The 21,581-nt window shown below is 37.1% G+C and overlaps 1 protein-coding gene across 1 annotated transcript in view; it reads left to right on the top strand.

Annotated features, from left to right (window-relative positions):
- The window catches only part of LOC139937040 (MYCBP-associated protein-like), a 123,431-nt gene that overhangs the window by 90,384 nt on the left and 11,466 nt on the right, over nt 1–21,581 (top strand). The window contains exons 17-18 of the mRNA XM_071932002.1: nt 12,720–12,749; nt 13,955–14,040. Of these exons, the coding sequence (XP_071788103.1) occupies nt 12,720–12,749; nt 13,955–14,040 (116 nt within the window). The remainder of the gene's footprint in view (nt 1–12,719; nt 12,750–13,954; nt 14,041–21,581) is intronic.

Genomic DNA, 21,581 nt, shown 5'->3' on the forward strand with positions numbered 1-21,581 from the left:
ATTAGCAGTCTTTTTGTATTGTGTAAATATTCTGTAAATACAAAGTTAATTAGCAGTCTTTTTACATTGTGTAAATATTCTGTAAATACAAAGTTAATTAGCAGTCTTTTTGTATTGTGTAAATATTCTGTAAATACAAAGTTAATTAGCAGTCTTTTTATATTGTGTAAATATTCTGTAAATACAAAGTTAATTAGCAGTCTTTTTATATTGTGTAAGTATTCTGTAATACAAAGTTAATTAGCAGTCTTTTTATATTGTGTGAATATTCTGTAATACAAAGTTAATTAGCAGTCTTTTTATATTGTGTAAGTATTCTGTAATACAAAGTTAATTAGCAGTCTTTTTATATTGTGTAAATATTCTGTAAATACAAAGTAAATTAGGAGTCTTTTAATATATTGGTTACTATTTTGATTGACACAGACATGTAATGACCAATAAAACAGTTCTCTATAAAGATTATCTTACTTCAGCTAAATACTCTCCTCCACCTTCACCATTCAACTCTTTGTGTGAGTATATGCCATCAGGGATCATATCTTCTATTCATATCTGCCATTCATTCAAATTTCACGCTAAATATGCCTCTAAAAAGCAACAAGAAAGGTGCAGCTTCAGCCTCAGTGGCCGCAATGGTACTCCCGCCAGTTTGCGGGTGAACACCCTGGCTCTTTACTGCGTCGGCTTGCGTCGGGAGCGTCATTCAATGGCGGCAGATCTCACAAGAAAGCTGGCTGTTGTGCTCTCCAACCAAGAGGGCATTCTCTCTAGACTTACATCCACGGAAACTAAGCAGTTAGTGATGGAGGAGTTCCTTTAGTTTTCAGCAACATCCATTGAAGAAATCCAGGTCATATTAAGATCTTGTTGGATGGGTTTTCTGGGTTGACTATGCAACTTACCACATCCGAATCAAAGATTAAGCAACTGGAGGTGTCTACTTTATAATTTGAGCGGCACTCCCGAAGTTTTAACCAGCGGTTTGCGGTTGTTCCGGAAACAGCGTCGGACCCCTCCACCCCGCCTTACGAAGCTGTCAAGGGGATCCAAGCTAATATATTCCATACATGTATGCCAGGAGCAGAGGTTGAGGCCGCTCAACAGAACTGACAGAACCCCTAAGTCTTCTACCGACAAACCCAGCCATGTCATTGCCAGGTTCATTTTCCGCCATGAGCGCCACTTGGCTCTGGTGAACGCCAAGACAGCCCTCACTAACTCTGATGTTTTTGTCCTACCCGATCTTCCAGCAGCCGATGTTTCGAAAAGAAAACGGCACTGCCAGACGTCATGGTGCCAGTCAGAAGCCATACAACCGTTAACTGCGGTGTAGCCAGGGATCACACTCAAATTACAATACAACCTGGGAAGCGGCAGCCAGGGGATCACCTTAAGGGGATGCGACTTTTGGGTGTGATCCCTGGTTGCTAGATAGCTTAGTTTGGTAGAGTGCCGGCACATAAATCCAGAGTTAGTTTGTTCGAATCCCACTCGAGTCAATTCTTTGTTCAACCCCCAAAATAAGTATTATTATCTGAAATTGTTGTAAACAAGCTTTTCAATCATAGGGGTCTCGGAATCCTATTAGAGGACTTCTTTGATCTGTTGATTCAGATTCCAAATAACAAAGTAGAAGGTTCATGCAGGCAAAACAAAAGAGGAGGTGGGGTTGTAAAACTACGGAAGCCGAATAGTGCCAGGAGATAAGAAGTGAATTATTTTTTCATACTTGCGATATTTTTTTTTTTACCATTTATCTGGCGGCCGCCACATAATTGTCTGGGGGCAGCCACTTAATTATCTAGTTGCCGCCACTTCCAGCAGCCGCAACTTATTATCCGGCGGCTGCCACATAATTATCTGGTGGCCGCAAATTATTATGTGGCGGCCACCACATAATTATCTGGCGGCTGCCACACAATTATCTGGACTACACGTTGTTTTTAACCATTGTCTTGATTATTTGGAAAACCAAAGAACACCATCAAACAGTCGGGAATGGTTTATTACCAGAGACCACACCGATAACATGTGTTTTCCTTTTCAAACCCCTCCAGGCCCCCCCCCCCTGTCATCGGATTTGGTTTTGAATTTCCCGCTCACTAGTTATTTCCGCCATTAGTACTTTCTGGGCAGTGTGTCTCGCTCTTCCTTGCACCTTCCTTCAGTTCCAAACCCCACCCCTACTAACTCCTGTTCGGCCTTGCCCCCCCCCCCCTCCTCCCTAATTAAGAACTTTATACATATTCACGCATCATAGGCCTAAGTGATTTTAATGTATCTAATAGATTTCTCTCCATGTAAAAGGGGATAATTGTATAAGACTTAACCTATAGCTTGTTGAACATGTTGAGTGCGTCCTGGTTTTACTCATATCTGTGCTTGTTCTGATGTACAAGAAAACATATGATTTCTTTATCAAAATGTTTTTTTGTATACAGTACATGTATGATTTCACTTCCCCCTTACACCCACCAGATAACTATATATGTGGCTACCGCTGGATAATAAGTGGCTGCCGCCACATAATAAGTGGCGGCCACCAGATTATTATGTGGCGGCCGCCGGATAATAAGTGGCTGCCGCCACATAATAAGTGGCGGCCACCAGATTATTATGTGGCGGCCACCAGATTATTATGTGGCGGCGGCCAGATTAATGGAACATATCGCACGTATGAACAAATAGTTCACTTCTTATCTCCTGGGTCTATCCGGCTTCTGTATTAAACTTGATCTTGTGTATAAATTACCTTATGATTTGTGTATTAGCAACTCTGAAATGGAATAATTTTTTATTGAGCTTGTTCACTCCTCTAAATTTAATGTTATAATTGGAATCTTGTATAAACCCTGAGCGTTTCCTGTAACGTTTTTACAGATGACATGGATGAAATGTTAGGTCCACTAAATGCCGTGAACAACAAATGTTACATTATGGTAATAACGTAAATTTGCTGCAATCTGATACAGATAAGCCTGTGCATTGATGATTAATTGAAACCACACTGCAGGGGTTCCTGATAACTGACATCATTGACCACCTACCTGTATTTTTAATTATTGCTGTTCAATCTTTGAGAGAGTTTACAGACCAATGTGAAATGTAAAACGTGGGTTTATGATAACGATAATATTGACAAATTTATTCGTGATTTGAATGCGACTGATTTCGATTGTAAACTGTCAGTGAATGATACCCTCTGTATGTAGAACAATTTCTTGGCTCAACTCTATGACAGGCTTTTTCTGTGATTGATGTTAAATATCTCCTCGGATGTCTGAGGGTATTTAAAATTCTATAAGGAGGAAAAGTCACTTGTACTTATGATAGTTTATTATAGAAACAACATTACTGCTATGGCAAAGACATTGCTGATGCCTTTAACAAGTACTTTGTTGACATAAGGAGTAACCTTGCAAGCAAGCTATCATGTAACATTCCTGTTGAAAAATTCCTTGGTACAAGATGTTGGAATTCACTCTTCTTGACACCCATTACGCAAGAAGAAATTGTGGACACTCCACACAAGATTCCCTCTGGGAAGGAATCTTGATTTGATGAATTGAACTCCTCCTAAGTACTCCCTGATGCCACTGACTGAAAAGACATCTTTAATAAATCTAGAACAGCTGGAGTTTTTCCAGATGGGTTAAAAAAGGTTTAGGTTGTACCAATATATAAAAAAGCCTACAAGCATGACATTGGAAGTTATAGACCCATCTCTGCTTTATCAACATTGTCAAAACTATTTGAAAAAGTTAATGTATACTGGATTGATTTTGTTTATTTACAAAAATGACCTTTTAACAGAATCAAGGTTTAGCTTTAGACATAACCGCTCAACTGATTTAGCTATACCTTTTGTTGTTAATAACATGTACATGTATAATGATCGAGACATAAAACTTTTTTCAATTGGCATTTTTATTTTATTTATCTAAAGCATTTGATACAGTTAACCATGATATCTTGATGCGTAAATTAGAACATTATGGTGTCCAAGGAATAGCACTCGACTTAATACGTTTTGTATAATTCTGTAAAATCACAGATCGGCGGTGTACCACAAGGCTCTGTTTTGGGTCCCTTATTATTTATCTTGTACATCAATGACATCAGCAAAAATGAACATGTACATGTACATCAGAATTTTTTTTTAACATTTTGTATGTTTGCAGGTGACACTATACAATTGTTGCACGCTGTGACGGGTTCCATTGCGTTTTGTACACTGGAGGGGGAAAATGGAACCCGAGGCAAAGCCGATCGGCTTCGCCTCGGGTGCGAGGGTGCCATTTTCCCTCGAGGGTGTACAAAACCCATGGACCCCAGTCACAACGTGCAACAATTGTATTGTTATACCTTTGTATAATTGTTATTCCTCTTCTCGAAGTTCTGTTGTCATCTTCAAACATTATTACGACGGGCTGTTCATTGTTTATTAAGCAGACGAACGAGAAAAAATTCCCTCGAACCCGCGGTTGTTTCGTACACAGCGCGAAATCGACCAACGCTGGGAACGATCAAGGTGATGTACACCGGTGTACATCACTTTTCATGTTACCCGGCCCGTTGCGAGCCATGTAACATGCGTTTTTGTTGCGCGTCACATGATTGGTTCTCGACCAATCAAACTTCACAGTTTGTTACCGAGGTATAACAAAATTTGTTGTTTGCAGATAAACTTAGCTGTGCAGAACATTAATATTTGTATGGTCTTCACTATGCCTTATGAAAATGGAGGTTGAGACAGACTTTACTTTTATGCGCTGTGAAACTTAGCTTTTATTTCTGCTAGACAGCCATGATGGTGAAGTAAGTTAGTTGACAATGGAGGGTGCTATTTATATTTATATGTGAATGTAACGATATTGAGCTCCGGGAAATTGCTACTTGGCTTTTAGCTAATAAATATTCCCAAATCAAATTATCTTATATTACAGTACACTCAGTCTGTTCCTTTATTTTTTAATTATACCAATCTTGAGCAGGTAAAGGGTACTAAATTTCTGGGAATACTTATACATATTGAAGAGAATTTGACTTTGATGAAACATATTGACCTTTTTCAACTATTTTATCTGAATTATGCAATTTTGATTGGGGGTAGTCCAACTACTAAATGTAAAAAACTGCTCACTCTCCAGAAACGTGCAGTTCGGGTCATTTCTAAAAGCTACTATTAGGAGCACTCTGGGCCTCTTTTTGATAATTTAATACTCTTAATGATTCATTGACCTTTATCATCTTAACCTATATAGGAAAATTTAAGTATTAATATATGAATAATGTTTTACCTGCTTGTTTCAACTACGTTTTACACTAACCTCAAACATCCATTACTACTGTACATCCACCACTGCTAGGAAAAATCTTTGTTTTTATCATTTTCACATTTGGCTGATCCTTTTTCATGTTATTGCTCTTGTCCTTCTATTGTTGTAATTTTTGTGTTTTGTTTTTAAATTTGATAATAGTTATTGTTTTTTCTCGGTGTTCCATGTTGTTGTCATATTTTTTTTGTGGCCTTTGTGCATTTAGGTTATATTTTTTTAACAAATTCTCAAAATTGTAATTCAAATTCAATTTGGCCTCTTGCCGTGACTTTTGACATGTTTTTAATAAACCATTAAAACAAAATTAAATAAAACTAGACTTCAAGTGTTTGTGAACAAACACAGAGCTGTTCTGTTTTAATTTTTAATGTTCAAGGGGTCTATAATTGAAAAGAAACTGAAGATCGGTTGCATGGTTCTTGAGATATGGTCCCACTTCCAGTTGACCCGGAAGTAAAGGTCAATTTGGGGTCAAGGTAATCCAAGTTCAATCTTTAGAGCTCAAAGGGTCTATAACTGAAAAGAACTTGAACATTGGTTGTGCAGTTCTTGAGATAAGGTCCCACTTCCGGTTGACCCGGAAATAAAGGTCAACATGCGGTCATATCAACCGGTACGATTGTCCAATGCCAAAGGAGCCCATAATTGAAAAAAAGTCTGAAAATCGGTTGGGTTGTTTTTGAGATTAGGTTCAACTTCCGGTTGACCTGGAAATAAAGGTCAACATGGGGGTCTTAATTTTCAAAGTTAATATTTAATGCCTAAGTAGTCTATAACTGAAAAAAGTTTGAAAATCGGTTGTGTAGTTCTTGAGAAATGGTCCCACTTCCGGTTTACCCAGAAGAAGAGGTCAAAATGGGGTCACGGATTTTCCCCAACAAAATTTAATGCCTTAGGAGTCTATAACTAAAGAAAAAAAGTAAATCGGTTGTGTAACTCTTCAGATATGGTCCCACTTCCGGTTTACCCGGAAGAAGAGGTCAAATCGGGGTCACGGTTACCCGAGGCAAATCTCCTATGCCTAATGAGTCTAATACTGAAAAAAAACTTTGAAATCGGCCGTACACTTTTTGAGATATAGTGCTGCAAACAAATACTCTTTAAAGCTTCTAATAAGCATAAATTAACATGTGATGATGTCACAGTCTTAAAATTGTATTTTTCATACTAATAAATTTCATAAGGTACACGATGGTATGCAACTTACGGACCCCAATCCAATGCCTTTTGCAAAATCTCAATTTTGTATTGCATTAACCTTGGAGAAGCTATTGCAATGCGTTGAATGTGACTGCATCCAGTTTATGAGGTACTACGTTGTACCCATGATGCCAAGATTTTTAATTAATCGTTAATTATAGACGTACTTTGATTGATTTTAATGAACTGAAACATCTCTTATTAGAATCAGTTACTCCAATCCCCAAGGAGTCTATATCTACAAACAGTCTGTAAAACGGCCGTGTAATTCTTGAGATATGGTGCTACAAAGATTTCCCATTTAAATATGCAAATATGGGTCACGTGGTTAACTAATTACGAATTAAAAAAAATATTTGGTCGGTGGTTTGATGTTTGATCTAGTACAAGTTGATTTCACAGAACTCTTAACCACCAAACTCTGCGCTTATGATCACCATTTTCCGCTTACTGTGTTTTTAAACATATCATGTCATGCATGCACACAGGTTATGTTGGGCTTACAATTGAGAAAAAGAAAAGGCAACACTATCGATATAAAGATAAGAATCAAACTTAAATATTACAAAAAGAAGTATATGTTAAGTTTTGGGAGATAAAGAAAAAAAAAATTCGGATGGAGATTCGAACTCGCAATTCTCAGATGCATAGTCGCGACTGATGACCACTAGGCTAGAAGGGCACAATACAAAAGTAGTGGGTTTTTACATGTGTGGATCAACAGAGGGGATTATGATCCGGCGAAATAATTCTCGTTTCATGATTTTGCGACCATTGTCACTAAATATGAACTGTTAAGTATTAATATAACTATTAAGTAGGGTTGAAATGTAGTATTAGATGCCTTTAGGGTTTTTTGACGACGACGTCGATGTCGTCAAAAAACCCTATCTAATTACGCACGTTCGTTTTAACGAAAACCCATGCACAGAGTAATTGGTCCAGAACGCGGTTAGAAAAACAAGGACAAATTTAACGCACGTTCTAACGAAAATCCCAAACCTCCGTACATTGTGCGTGTACAGAGTAATGTGTCCAGAACGCGGGTAGGAAACAAAATAGTATAGACTCCTCTCAAGAAGTCAACAACTCATAGAGGTACAAACTGTGTTGTATTACCAAAGAGAATATTTCACAATAACATAAAAGTGACTGCATCAAGTTTACAAATTAAAAATTCAAATGAAGACCACGTGGTTAATTAATGAAGAATTTTTACACTTTTTTATTAGAGTAAAGCTTAGGCTCTAAGCTTCAATTTGATATATGATTTAACTATTTTATCCTAATACTTTAAGAGTAGGGGCCTAAACAAAAACGCTGTACAAATGCTATGGGGTTTTAGGCGGAAACAAATAATAATAATAATAAAAACTAGAGATTGTGAACAATCACAAAGCTGTTCCAGAATGTTTTGTTAATAAAAGTATTCTATACTTTAATAAAACCCACACATAACAGCTTTATGACATGTGATTACCTTGTCTTTTATCTGATACTGAATCGAAATGAGCTTTAAAACCAGAATTAAAGGTCAACATGGCATCATGGTCATTATTTGGAATAAATTTAACCAATGTTAAAAAATCGGTTGTGTAGTTCTTGAGATATGATCCAACTTCCGGGAAGTAAAGGTCAATACACCTGTACTGGGTCACGGTAAATCAAGCTCGATTTTGAATGCCTAAAGAGTCTAAAACTGAAAAAGATTGAAAATCGGTTGTGTAGTTCTTAAGATATGGTCACACTTCCGGTTGACCCGGAAGTAAAGGTCAACATGGGGTCACGGCCAGCCAATGCGAATGTCCAATGTCAAAGGAGTTAATAACCAAAACAAAATTGAAAATCAGTTGTGTAGTTCTTAAGATATGGTCCCACTTCCGGTTGACCCGGAAGAAAAGGTCAACATGGGGGTCATGGTTTTCAAAGTTAATATTTAATGCCTAAGGAGTCTATAACTGAAAAGGTTTGAAAATCGGTTGTATAGTTCTTGAGAAATGATCCCACTTCCGGTTTACCCGGAAATAAAGGTCAACACAAGGTCACAGTAATATTGTATGTCTAAGTAGTCTATAACTGAAAAAAGTTTGAAAATCGGTTGTGTAGTTCTTGAGATATGGTCCCACTTCCGGTTTACCCGGAAGAAGAGGTCAAATCGGGGTCACGGTTACCCGAGGCAAATCTCCTATGCCTAATGAGTCTAATACTGAAAAAAAACTTTGAAATCGGCCGTACACTTTTTGAGATATAGTGCTGCAAACAAATACTCTTTAAAGCTTCTAATAAGCATAAATTAACATGTGATGATGTCACAGTCTTAAAATTGTATTTTTCATACTAATAAATTTCATAAGGTACACGATGGTATGCAACTTACGGACCCCAATCCAATGCCTTTTGCAAAATCTCAATTTTGTATTGCATTAACCTTGGAGAAGCTATTGCAATGCGTTGAATGTGACTGCATCCAGTTTATGAGGTACTACGTTGTACCCATGATGCCAAGATTTTTAATTAATCGTTAATTATAGACGTACTTTGATTGATTTTAATGAACTGAAACATCTCTTATTAGAATCAGTTACTCCAATCCCCAAGGAGTCTATATCTACAAACAGTCTGTAAAACGGCCGTGTAATTCTTGAGATATGGTGCTACAAAGATTTCCCATTTAAATATGCAAATATGGGTCACGTGGTTAACTAATTACGAATTAAAAAAAATATTTGGTCGGTGGTTTGATGTTTGATCTAGTACAAGTTGATTTCACAGAACTCTTAACCACCAAACTCTGCGCTTATGATCACCATTTTCCGCTTACTGTGTTTTTAAACATATCATGTCATGCATGCACACAGGTTATGTTGGGCTTACAATTGAGAAAAAGAAAAGGCAACACTATCGATATAAAGATAAGAATCAAACTTAAATATTACAAAAAGAAGTATATGTTAAGTTTTGGGAGATAAAGAAAAAAAAAATTCGGATGGAGATTCGAACTCGCAATTCTCAGATGCATAGTCGCGACTGATGACCACTAGGCTAGAAGGGCACAATACAAAAGTAGTGGGTTTTTACATGTGTGGATCAACAGAGGGGATTATGATCCGGCGAAATAATTCTCGTTTCATGATTTTGCGACCATTGTCACTAAATATGAACTGTTAAGTATTAATATAACTATTAAGTAGGGTTGAAATGTAGTATTAGATGCCTTTAGGGTTTTTTGACGACGACGTCGATGTCGTCAAAAAACCCTATCTAATTACGCACGTTCGTTTTAACGAAAACCCATGCACAGAGTAATTGGTCCAGAACGCGGTTAGAAAAACAAGGACAAATTTAACGCACGTTCTAACGAAAATCCCAAACCTCCGTACATTGTGCGTGTACAGAGTAATGTGTCCAGAACGCGGGTAGGAAACAAAATAGTATAGACTCCTCTCAAGAAGTCAACAACTCATAGAGGTACAAACTGTGTTGTATTACCAAAGAGAATATTTCACAATAACATAAAAGTGACTGCATCAAGTTTACAAATTAAAAATTCAAATGAAGACCACGTGGTTAATTAATGAAGAATTTTTACACTTTTTTATTAGAGTAAAGCTTAGGCTCTAAGCTTCAATTTGATATATGATTTAACTATTTTATCCTAATACTTTAAGAGTAGGGGCCTAAACAAAAACGCTGTACAAATGCTATGGGGTTTTAGGCGGAAACAAATAATAATAATAATAAAAACTAGAGATTGTGAACAATCACAAAGCTGTTCCAGAATGTTTTGTTAATAAAAGTATTCTATACTTTAATAAAACCCACACATAACAGCTTTATGACATGTGATTACCTTGTCTTTTATCTGATACTGAATCGAAATGAGCTTTAAAACCAGAATTAAAGGTCAACATGGCATCATGGTCATTATTTGGAATAAATTTAACCAATGTTAAAAAATCGGTTGTGTAGTTCTTGAGATATGATCCAACTTCCGGGAAGTAAAGGTCAATACACCTGTACTGGGTCACGGTAAATCAAGCTCGATTTTGAATGCCTAAAGAGTCTAAAACTGAAAAAGATTGAAAATCGGTTGTGTAGTTCTTAAGATATGGTCACACTTCCGGTTGACCCGGAAGTAAAGGTCAACATGGGGTCACGGCCAGCCAATGCGAATGTCCAATGTCAAAGGAGTTAATAACCAAAACAAAATTGAAAATCAGTTGTGTAGTTCTTAAGATATGGTCCCACTTCCGGTTGACCCGGAAGAAAAGGTCAACATGGGGGTCATGGTTTTCAAAGTTAATATTTAATGCCTAAGGAGTCTATAACTGAAAAGGTTTGAAAATCGGTTGTATAGTTCTTGAGAAATGATCCCACTTCCGGTTTACCCGGAAATAAAGGTCAACACAAGGTCACAGTAATATTGTATGTCTAAGTAGTCTATAACTGAAAAAAGTTTGAAAATCGGTTGTGTAGTTCTTGAGATATGGTCCCACTTCCGGTTGACCCGGAAGAAGAGGTCAAAATGGGGTCATGAATTTTCCCCAACAAAATTTAATGCCTAAGGAGTCTATAACTGAAGAAAAAAATTAAATCGGTTGTGTAACTCTTGAGATATGGTCCCACTTCCGGTTGACTTGGAAGTAGAGGTCAAATCGGGGTCACGGTTACCCAATGCAAATCTATCATGCCTAAGGAGTCTATTACTGAAAAAAACTTTGAATTCGGCCGTTCACTTCTTGAGATATAGTGCTGCAAAGAAAAACTCATTATGCTTCTAATTATCATGAATTATCACGCGATGACGTCACAGTTTTAAAATTGTGTTTTTCGTACTAACAAATTTCATAAGGTACACGATGGTGTGTAACTTACCCCAATCCAATGCCTTTTACAAAAAACCTATTAGAACGTACATTCGTTTTAACGAAAACCCTGAACCATTGTAGGATTCCAATGTATGCCTATTGGTTGTGTACAAATCCTATGGAGTATGTCCAGAACACGGTTAGAAAAAAAAAATACAATGATGCCAACATCAGGACAGCGTCGTAGACTCCCCTCAAGTAAGTCCTCAATCCAAACAGGTCCACACTGTATTGCAAACACCCATAGAGAAAGTACAGCCACATGAAAGCGATTGCACCCAGTTTAGTGACTATATCCAGAAGTACTACGTTGTACCCATGACGCCAAGATTTTAATTTATTCGTTAATGATAGACGTCCCTTGATTGGTTTTAATGGACGGAAACCATTATTTTTAGAATCAGTATATTTTTTGACACAAAATATCAAATTTAGAACACAAACAGATAAATGTTTCTGAAGTTATTTAGTTTTTGACCATTTAAATGTTGACATTTGAAGAGCCATTGTGTTTGTGCACAGACACAAAACGTGCAATACATGACGTCATGGTGACGTCGTCCGGATTCTAAGGCCATTGAATAGTTATACAGTACCCAAAAAGTACAAAATTGAAAAAAAAATTGCGATCGGATGAATAGTTTGTGAGATATGGCAGTCTAAAGATTGGCTAATTAAATATTCATGTCGTTATAACTTAGTTAATTAATTATTTAATTTATGCAAATTACATTTAACTGAAACTTCAAGACCTAAGCTTTAATATGATATAGGGTCTGACTCTTTTATACTAAGCCAAGTATGATTTTTGGCTATAACAAAATGCCCTGGTTAAACCTATGGGTTTTTGACGGAAACAAATAATACTAATAATAATAACAAATAAAAATCTTGACGATTTCAATAGCTGTTCCGACTAAAGTTCGGAACAGCTAATAACAAATAAAAATCTTGACGATTTCAATAGCTGTTCCGACTAAAGTTCGGAACAGCTAATAACAAATAAAAATCTTGACGATTTCAATAGCTGTTCCGACCACTGCGTCGGAACAGCTAATAATAAAAATCTCGACGAAAACAATAGCTGTTCCGACTGGATCGGAACAGCTAATTAATCTTAATTTTTTGTTTATACTATATTGACTGTTTTACTATTTTTATATTCAATTTTTAAAGCATTTTTTAAGGGGAGGTTAATTGAATAATGGATGGAGTAACTGAATGATCAAGACGGATAAGTAAACAAAAAAGTAAACAAAAAAGTAAACCAATTACCTGTGTTTCGTTTTCATGTGTCCATTAATTTCAGTTCTTGCTGCTAATGAGAACCTGAGGGGAGGTATGTAAGACTTTTTTTCCTCAAAATATTGTTTGCTTTCCTCAATGTGTTATTTTATTCCCATGAGGTATGAAGTATTTTAAGGAATTAGTATTTTAAGGAATTAATCGATTGCTTTAATCAAACAAATTGATCTTTTTCATTCCCTTGAAGGAACTTCTTAGACACTAAGAAATAGTTTGAGTTAGTTATTTCTTGCACTCATAATTATTTTAGATTCACAAAATTATTTTCTGAACTAAAAATAATTGTTCAGTGTGCCAAATCTTTTATTGCAAGCGCACAAAAAGATTTTGAGCACACAAAGTAATGCATGCCTGCATGAAATCATTGTTTGCTCAAAATTCGCATTTAAATTATTTGAGAGCTAAATTTAGTGTAAACTGACACCAAAAAGATTTATCCCAACCAAAAACTAGTTCTGATAAATCACACAATCATATAGTTTTTGTGGACATTGCTGTGTCCATGCGCGTGTGGTACATGGTACATGTACATGTACATCATATACTGTCTGTCCCATACAGAGAAAATGGTCCATTCCCACACAGAAAAAAAGCACCTACTCGATCATGCGTTGGTGATCGTCAAAGGACTTCTGACATTTGAACCTTTGAAGGTGGACAGCGTAAAAAAAAATTATGGGGACCATGTGCTATTCTGATGCTGTCATCTTGGAAATCAGGCTCTTTGCTGCGTTTTAATCACATATTAAAACTAAAAGTACACGGTCAAACTTCGGGGGCGCCTCTTGGGCGATATGCGTGCTATAGGGTTAAGAGTCATGTTTTGGTGTATTTGGTAGCCAAAATAGTAAAGTGAAGCCTGTGTGTCCCTTTAACACTTGGTTCAAGACTTCAAAAAAAGAAGCAAATTTGTGCCATTGGACATGTTGGAAAATGCATTGCTGCAGAAGCAATATTTACAGAAAGGCTCCATCATAATGTCATATATACCCGATAGGTGAAAGTGCAGAGCTTTAATAATAAATTATAGCTCTGTGGAAATATTTTCCAAAGACAGGTTTGTCTAAATAAACGACACGGGATTCTTGCCAAATAGGCCTAACCCTAACCCTAACCCTAACCATAACAAAAACTAGCTGGCAGTTAAACAAGACTCCGGGTAGTTGTTGAGCCTGACTTCGAGAGGTTGCAAAACTGCACTTAACCCCTGTTAAAACAGATTTGTTTGTTTATGTACAGGGGAGATTAAGAAAAAAAAGAAGGAGCACAAGGAAGAAGAGACTAAAAAGGAAGCTAAAAAGGAAAACAAAAAAGGCAAAAAAGAGGTAAGCCACCAAAAGAAATACTGTTTCTGACATGTATTGTGGTTGTCGGGGTGAAACGTTTAGTGAGAAACGTTCCCTGAAAATAACACATGCTAGACCCTGCCGCCCATCGGTGGTACCCCCTCCTAGACATACTTTGTTATCTTCCAGAATTCTTGTCCACCAGTATTCCCAGTTGAGAGGGATTTGATGAATCTGGATTTTTCTTGATTAAAAAAATGTGGTGTGTCTTCCATTTTTTTTTTCCCGGTTGAACACAAAAATACATCTTAGACTGCTGACCTTACCGCATTTTTAATCCTTTAAAAGGAGCACCTCCTAGCCCTATAAACCTTAAAGTCACCTGGAAGTGGTATTTTTTTTTAAATAAAGCTTTTGTCACTAAAATATGTGTTTTTATGAGAGGAATGTGAATAAAAAGTTAACTAAGGTTTAAAAATATTAGTTTTGATTGTATTTACAAATTTTCGGAGTAGGCCCCGACCCGAGAGGGCGCTGTTCGTGCCGAATTCAAGGCGCGATATTTGAAGAGAAAATTTGTAGTCAGGCCCCCGTACATTACGTCTGGGAACATGGCACATCAAAACAAATTTAGACACGATTTTACACACATACGTACATTGAAACTTGAACATGTTGAACGCCTAGTGGTTTTTACAAAAGCTATTGCTGCTATTTTTATTTAACTATGCGACTTTTTAGTGACCAAATGGGTTGTAAGATGTGGGTCTGCCTACGTATTATTATAGAAATACGGCCACGGAGCAGACTGCACGCACGCACTATGGCTGCTGTATAATGTGCGGACGGTCACATAGGACCTGCACGCACGGTGAATCGCATGCGGTACCAACAAAAAATCGTGTCACTTGGCACAAGCTAAAAACATACCATCAAAGTTCAAACTTACCCGAATTTTTTCACATTTAGCAAATGCTCCTCTGGGTTCGTCACGTCTTTCAGATACCTTCTTATTGTTAATAAACATATACTCTTTTGTTTAAAAGAAAAACAATTCTATTTCCAGGTGCCTTTAAAATTTGCACTTCCTTTGTTAATGTCATCTTTTCATGTAAAGCCAATGTCATTTGCTGCTTGATCATTGATATGTGGCAAGTAACCCTCCTTCTAATTATGTTTTCATTGTATTTTTGAAGTTTCTGTAGAACTAAAGGGAAAAACTGTCTGATACCGTTGACTCTTGCTAATACAAGGTCCATCGGACTAGTCTGTTTTCTTCATAGTATTTGAACCTCGTAATATCTCATCCAATAATAATCATTGCACTATATGCACATGACAATGGCTGCGTATGTACACAGATAAGACGAAGCTCGACCTGTCTTTCAAGTTTGTCCCACTGATTGCTTTGAGGCGTGTACCCTCATTAGTTGGTACACTTTGTCTCCACCCTGTCAAGCAGCTCTTGTGCTTGACTGATTTGTTCTGTGAGTAGAGCAATGTCATCTGCAAAGTCAAGGTCTGTGAGTTAAGTAGGTCCTACTCTCCTGGTTTATCTGGGGTTGATTACGTACATATGAAACCAAGCCGTAAGCCTGTCTCATAGCATAGTCTAGGATGATGATGAAGAAAAAAGGTGCTAGTGTATCACCCTGAAGCATTCTCGCAGATATTTCTAACTCCTCTGTTTCACCGTCGGGAGATAATACCTTTGCCCTGGTGTTATTATGTTTTAGTGTATATGCCGTTAATAATGGATTGGACAAGCTGCATTGGTACCTCGTAAGCAGCTAGTATTTTCATAATTTTCCCCCGGTGTATGGAGTCAAATGCCTTCTTAAAATCTATGAATGTTATGACTGCCTGGTACTTTATATTTTCTTCACTCCTTCAACGATCCTTCTTAGTGCTAACAGTTGACTTACATGTGTTCTATTAAAAGCGGTTCTGGTTCTCTCTTAGATGCGGGTCAATAGAAGGTCTGATTCGATCGAGGATCATTCTGTTGTAAAGTTTAGCAATGACTGATGACAGACTAATTCCCCCGTAGTTGTCTGTTTTACGTAAGTCCCCTGATTTAGGAATAGGCGATATGATTGATAAGGACCACTGCTCTGGTTTCTGCCTGCAAGTATGTGCCCGGTTGCACGTCCAGTGTGTTGCTGTCCATGTTGTAAAGCTTGACTACTTCAGGAGATATTCCATCCGGCCAACAACCTTTGCCAAGTTTGAGAGATTCTTTAGCTTTCTCCTACTCTGAGATGCTAAAGGGCCAGTCTTGAATATGGATTTTGTCAAGCACCATTGATATGACGTCGTCAACTCCCTGCACAATAGGGGGAATTCCGAGCAGTTGACTAAAGTGTATGTACCAAGCCTTGATCCTCTCTTCGATTGTGTCATCCTCAATTTTCCCAAGTTGGTTCCTCCTTCTACCAGCAACTTCACGATGTTTGGAATGTTGTTGTCGGGCATTCATTATCATCAACAATTCATTAAACAACTGAACCTCACTGGTTCATATGAAGACATCACTCGAACAATGCTGTCATGATGACTTCATCAGGTGTGGAATTAGACGGTTTTAAAGTTTAAATATTACCAATTGTTTTTTGCTGTAGCTCTTTAAATGTGAAAGCTACATATGTGATGTGATCAAGCTAGATCAGTCTTATGTCGGCAATTTTATTACGGAGAAACAAGTCAAAACAGGACAACAAGGGTATTTTCAAAATATTTTTGTTTGTAGATTCAAGTGCCAAAATGTCTTCTTTTTTTACATAGGAGACTTCCTTGCTGATTAATAACATCATATCAAGGGGTTAAAATTAGCATGGGAATAAAGTTGGGTGATGTACATTGTGAGAGAAAGTACACACAATTTTTTGCATAGTTCCTAAAGAGCAATTGCAATGAAACTTTCAGGGATCGAAGGTTATGGTGCAATGATGATCCTAAAGCAATGATGTCATGATGACGTCATCAGCGGTCACGTGATGTCATCTTGAAGGTGTTTTATGTTAAATGTTTAAAAATCTATAAAAATCAGCCAAAAGAGACCGTAGGTTTCTGTTTGCGGGATTGGGTAGGGATAAATTAGGGGTAAAAGTTACGAAGTTGCTCTCCAAGGACGTAAGTGTCTAGCAAGGATGGGCAGTTCAAAAAAAATATTGATGACGTCACAAATTGCAACAGCGCCCTCTAGCGGCAGGTTGAAAACTCTTCAAAATGGACTTTTTGAAGATGTCTGTGGTGAAAATTTTTGTAGTCACTTTAAGTTCTACACACACGCTAACGGTCAGGCAGGCATCATGTGTGTGAAGTTTCAGATCAATGACATCATCGGGGGTCACATGACGCGGCATTAAAGGTGCATATTTTGAAGTCATATAACTCTCGAAATAAAAACGCGATTTTGTTGAGACTTTGTAGATTGTTAGATATTGGCAAGTTCTCGTGAATTGTAAAATGACGTCATGACGTCATCACACGATTTGTTATGATTTTTTCTATTTTTGCACCTTTAACACACAAATTGCTATCCGAACATGGTATAATCCAACTTATTTTTTTAAATAGCCTGGATTGTTAATTTTGGTTTTTACCCATACACCGATGTGTGTTAGCACTGTATACTCAGTACTTCCCGAGTCCTGTGAAAAAATATCACAGGCATGTTACTCGGGTGGGATTCGAACCCACGACCCTTGCAATTCTAGAGCAGTGTCTTACCAACTAGACTACCGAGGTTGCCGGCAGCTAGAGGCAGTTCGAATCCTATGTTTTGGCAGCGGGTACCGCAACGATATAATAGATGTTAAATTTGCATCGGGGATAAAGAATATTAATTTTGGTTTTTAACCACCCGAGTAACATGCCTGTGATATTTTTTCACAGGACTCGGGAAGTACTGAGTATACAGTGCTAACACACATCGGTGTATGGGTAAAAACCAAAATTAATATTCTTTATCCCCGATGCAAATTTAACATCTATTATAGCCTGGATTGGTCATAACTGCTGTGAAAAATGAATAAATTTAAAATTCAGTTGAAAATTTTTAAAATGTTATTAACGAAACAGCTCTGCATTTGTGCATAAATGCAATTATGTCTAGTTATTGTTATTATTACTCATGGTTTATTAAAAACATTCAAATTAGTTGCCATAGGCAAAATTACATTGAATTTACAAAATTTACAGATAAAACAATAAAATTACAGACATAACAAAATTGGGTTTGATATTATAACAAGAGGGCATAAAAAGTACACAGGAATTCAACTAGGCGAGTTGAGCAGAAAAATATTACTGCAAAAACAAAAACAAACAAAAAAAACATAAAAAGTTAATTACACAAAATTTTCATTAAGGAGTTTGGTCATGTAAGGGATTGCACTTTTAGCATGTCGCTTGGTATGTACATTAAGAGTTGTAAACAAATGTGAGTTACGTAGTGAACGGCCAATACTATCTCCTCTCGTTTTAGGAAGCCACTCTCGAAATACAGTACTGCTCGATAGAGAATTAGCAAATTTAAGACAAATGTGTTGACGGCGTTGCTGGAGGTTTTGTAACTTCAATAAATGAAGGGTACGGTGGTATGAATCCCAATCATTAGCTAAAATAATCCTACAAGCTCTTTTTTGAATGCGTTCCAGAGAATTGTGTTGTTTAGTAGTGAGACCAGGATGCCAGACGGGGACAGCATATTCTAAAAGTGGTCGAATAAAACCAACATAAATGGTGACAAGGTCTTTGATTGCTAGTCCAAACCTTCTAAGGGTAGTCAACAGGCTTTACAGATAATGTCATTGAAATGTATGTCCCATTTCAGATTATTGGCCACCTTAATACCAAGTATTTTGCAGACTTCACTTGATTGAAGTTCTTGACGGGGTACCATGCCAACGAAAAACAGCATGCTGCCCTATCACCTGGGCAAGAAAACCATTTTGTCTAATAGTTGACTTTTTCGTAATGTGAGATTTGCATTAGTGGTGGAAATCGCTGTATCCTGACTGGACTAGGAACGATCCGGTCTCGCTTTTAACATTTCCAGGTAGAATATGAAATAGTCTATCCATACGTACTAATTGGGGACTGTTGCCGACATTCATAACGGGAAAATTTTCCGGGTTTTTGTGACTTGTTTTCTCTGTTTTGGAAGCCATTTTTTTTTACTTACAATTTATCTTTTTAAAATTTGAGTTGCACCGATTGTTTTATACATATACGACAGATATGCTCTTCATTTCAGTGTACTTCTACATTATTTCTGTCAATACTTTTCAAATAAAGCCGAACAAGACTGAATTTCAGATGCCCTTTTGACTAATTAGTATTCAAACCGAGGTCATGCATGAAAAATCATGCCTACTCGCGCATCCAGACAAATCACAAAGGAGACTTATTAAATCGAGTGTACTGCAGGTAGACTGCATAAATCTCCTATTACCGTACAGAAAAGGGCTATTGGCATTTGCACACTTTCCCATCCTCGTGGTCACACAGCACCCCTGTTTGCACACACTAACAATCACCGACATTAGAATCATAAATAATGTTTTTGTAGATGGTTGCTGTAAAACAAAATCATCAAAATGTCATGTAATTAGCGGGGGGAAAAATTAAAACCCAAAAGCGGAAAAAGGCCAGCGTATACGTGTTTCCAGCCGTTGCAACTGTAAAATCTTCATGACATTGTCGCCCAACGTTGTAAGTAGACTGGTGCTTTGTTTATAGCATTATTTTACTGTGACGCAGCATAAGGATCCAGTCTATCCATGTATTATAAACAACCAGCATAAATATACAGATCAGGCAAATCCTTCAACGATGAAGGTAGACCTTCGTGCTTCGACGTACATCCTAAGATCGTAAAAAAGAACACAAAGAAACTAAACCCAGAATATGATGGGACAGTGACAAGTAAGTAAAGCATTCCTGGTACCGGTACCAATAAACTATAGGCCTACTGCTGCATAGCCATGATGCGATCGTGGCGTTACATGCTCCCAACGTGCCAGGACCCAATTTCATAATGCCTGTATAGTGGCACAAAAATTTGCTTAGCACAAAATAGTATTGCATAGCAGAAACTGATTACCAGCCAAATTTTAACTAAATTTGAAATGATGTGAACTTGTGGCTGGTGCCTGATTAAATTTTTAAATAGTAAAGACATTTTGTAAGCAGTATTTTCTGCTAAACACATGAAACTGATCAATGGGCCCATTTGAAAGATTTGTTAATCTCAGGGAGGAAGGGGATCTTGAGGGATTCAAAAGCATCCTTGTGAGAATTTTTGAAACGTAAGCGTAGCTGCAAATCTTGAAACGTAAGCTTAGCTTGACTCAGGATTGAAAGCGTACCTTTTGATTACAGCGTAACTGGAACCTAAACTTATCTTGGCTTGTATAAGCGTAGCTGAGTAGCTGCGTAGCTTGGAACGTAACCATATCTTTGGGAATGTAAGCATATCTTGGAACCAGGGGCGTTAATCCATCTGGAAGGTGGGGGGGGGGGACACGTGGGGTCCGGGGCCCGCTTTAGGGCCCCGGGATTTTTTTTAGCCTGTAGATGCTCTCTGGTGCAATCTAGTGAATCTTTTTAATTTTTTTTAAGATTTTTGGAAGAAATCATTGACAAACTATAATTTATGAGTTTTTGTTTTTTTACTTTTGGACAATTTTTTTTAGATTTTTATGTTTTTGACCGAAATGGTTTTTATGAATAGGAATAAAAATGTGCCTGGCCGGTGTTAAACACTTTGTTTAAAACCGGTTGCAGTCGGATGCTGATAATTACCCAAGCCGGAGGCGGGGTAATTATCGCATCCAGACTGCAACAGGTATAAAACAGAGTGGTTAAAACTGGCCAAGTACATAATTATTCCCTTATTTTACAACCTTAATATCAAGACGAAACAAACTTGATGATGTCATAACATCATCAGATTTCCAATTACACTAAATCAAAGTTGTATATTTGTTTAAAAAAACTTGTAACTCATGAACCTCATGTTGGATGTTTAAAATCTACATATCAAGGTCAACAAATGCTACACAGATAGCGACACAATTTGACCTTGACATCTGGTTCAAATCAGAAGTTTAATGTGTACACAAAGTTTGACCTGTTTGACCCTGACATCCGGTTCAGCCAGAAGACATAACTTAATGATTAAAAAAAAACATAAATCCTGAGCCATACACTACAATTTTGCAATCTTTAAGTTTATTATAAAAGTGTGTAAAATCGTGTGTAACGGTACACATCTGAAGTTTGTGTTTATTTTTTTGTTGTATCAAATAACTCCAAGGTCAAATGCTGGATTTGTGAATAGTCTTTATCACATTAACTATCTCAATCAGGAAATTTAAGTTTTATATTGGAAAAAGCCAATCCCTTTCAACAATTCATTCAATCACAAATTGACGACGACACTCACGAACACCTGGTTTTTGTAGTTTGACAAAAACTGAATGTGTAGTTAAATGCAGTGGACACTATCGGTAATTACTCAAAATAATTATTAGCATAAAACCTTACTTGGTACGAGTAATGTAGTATAAAAT

This window comes from Asterias amurensis, chromosome 5 (assembly GCF_032118995.1).
Source record: "Asterias amurensis chromosome 5, ASM3211899v1".
Classification (NCBI taxonomy): Eukaryota; Metazoa; Echinodermata; class Asteroidea; order Forcipulatida; family Asteriidae; genus Asterias; species Asterias amurensis.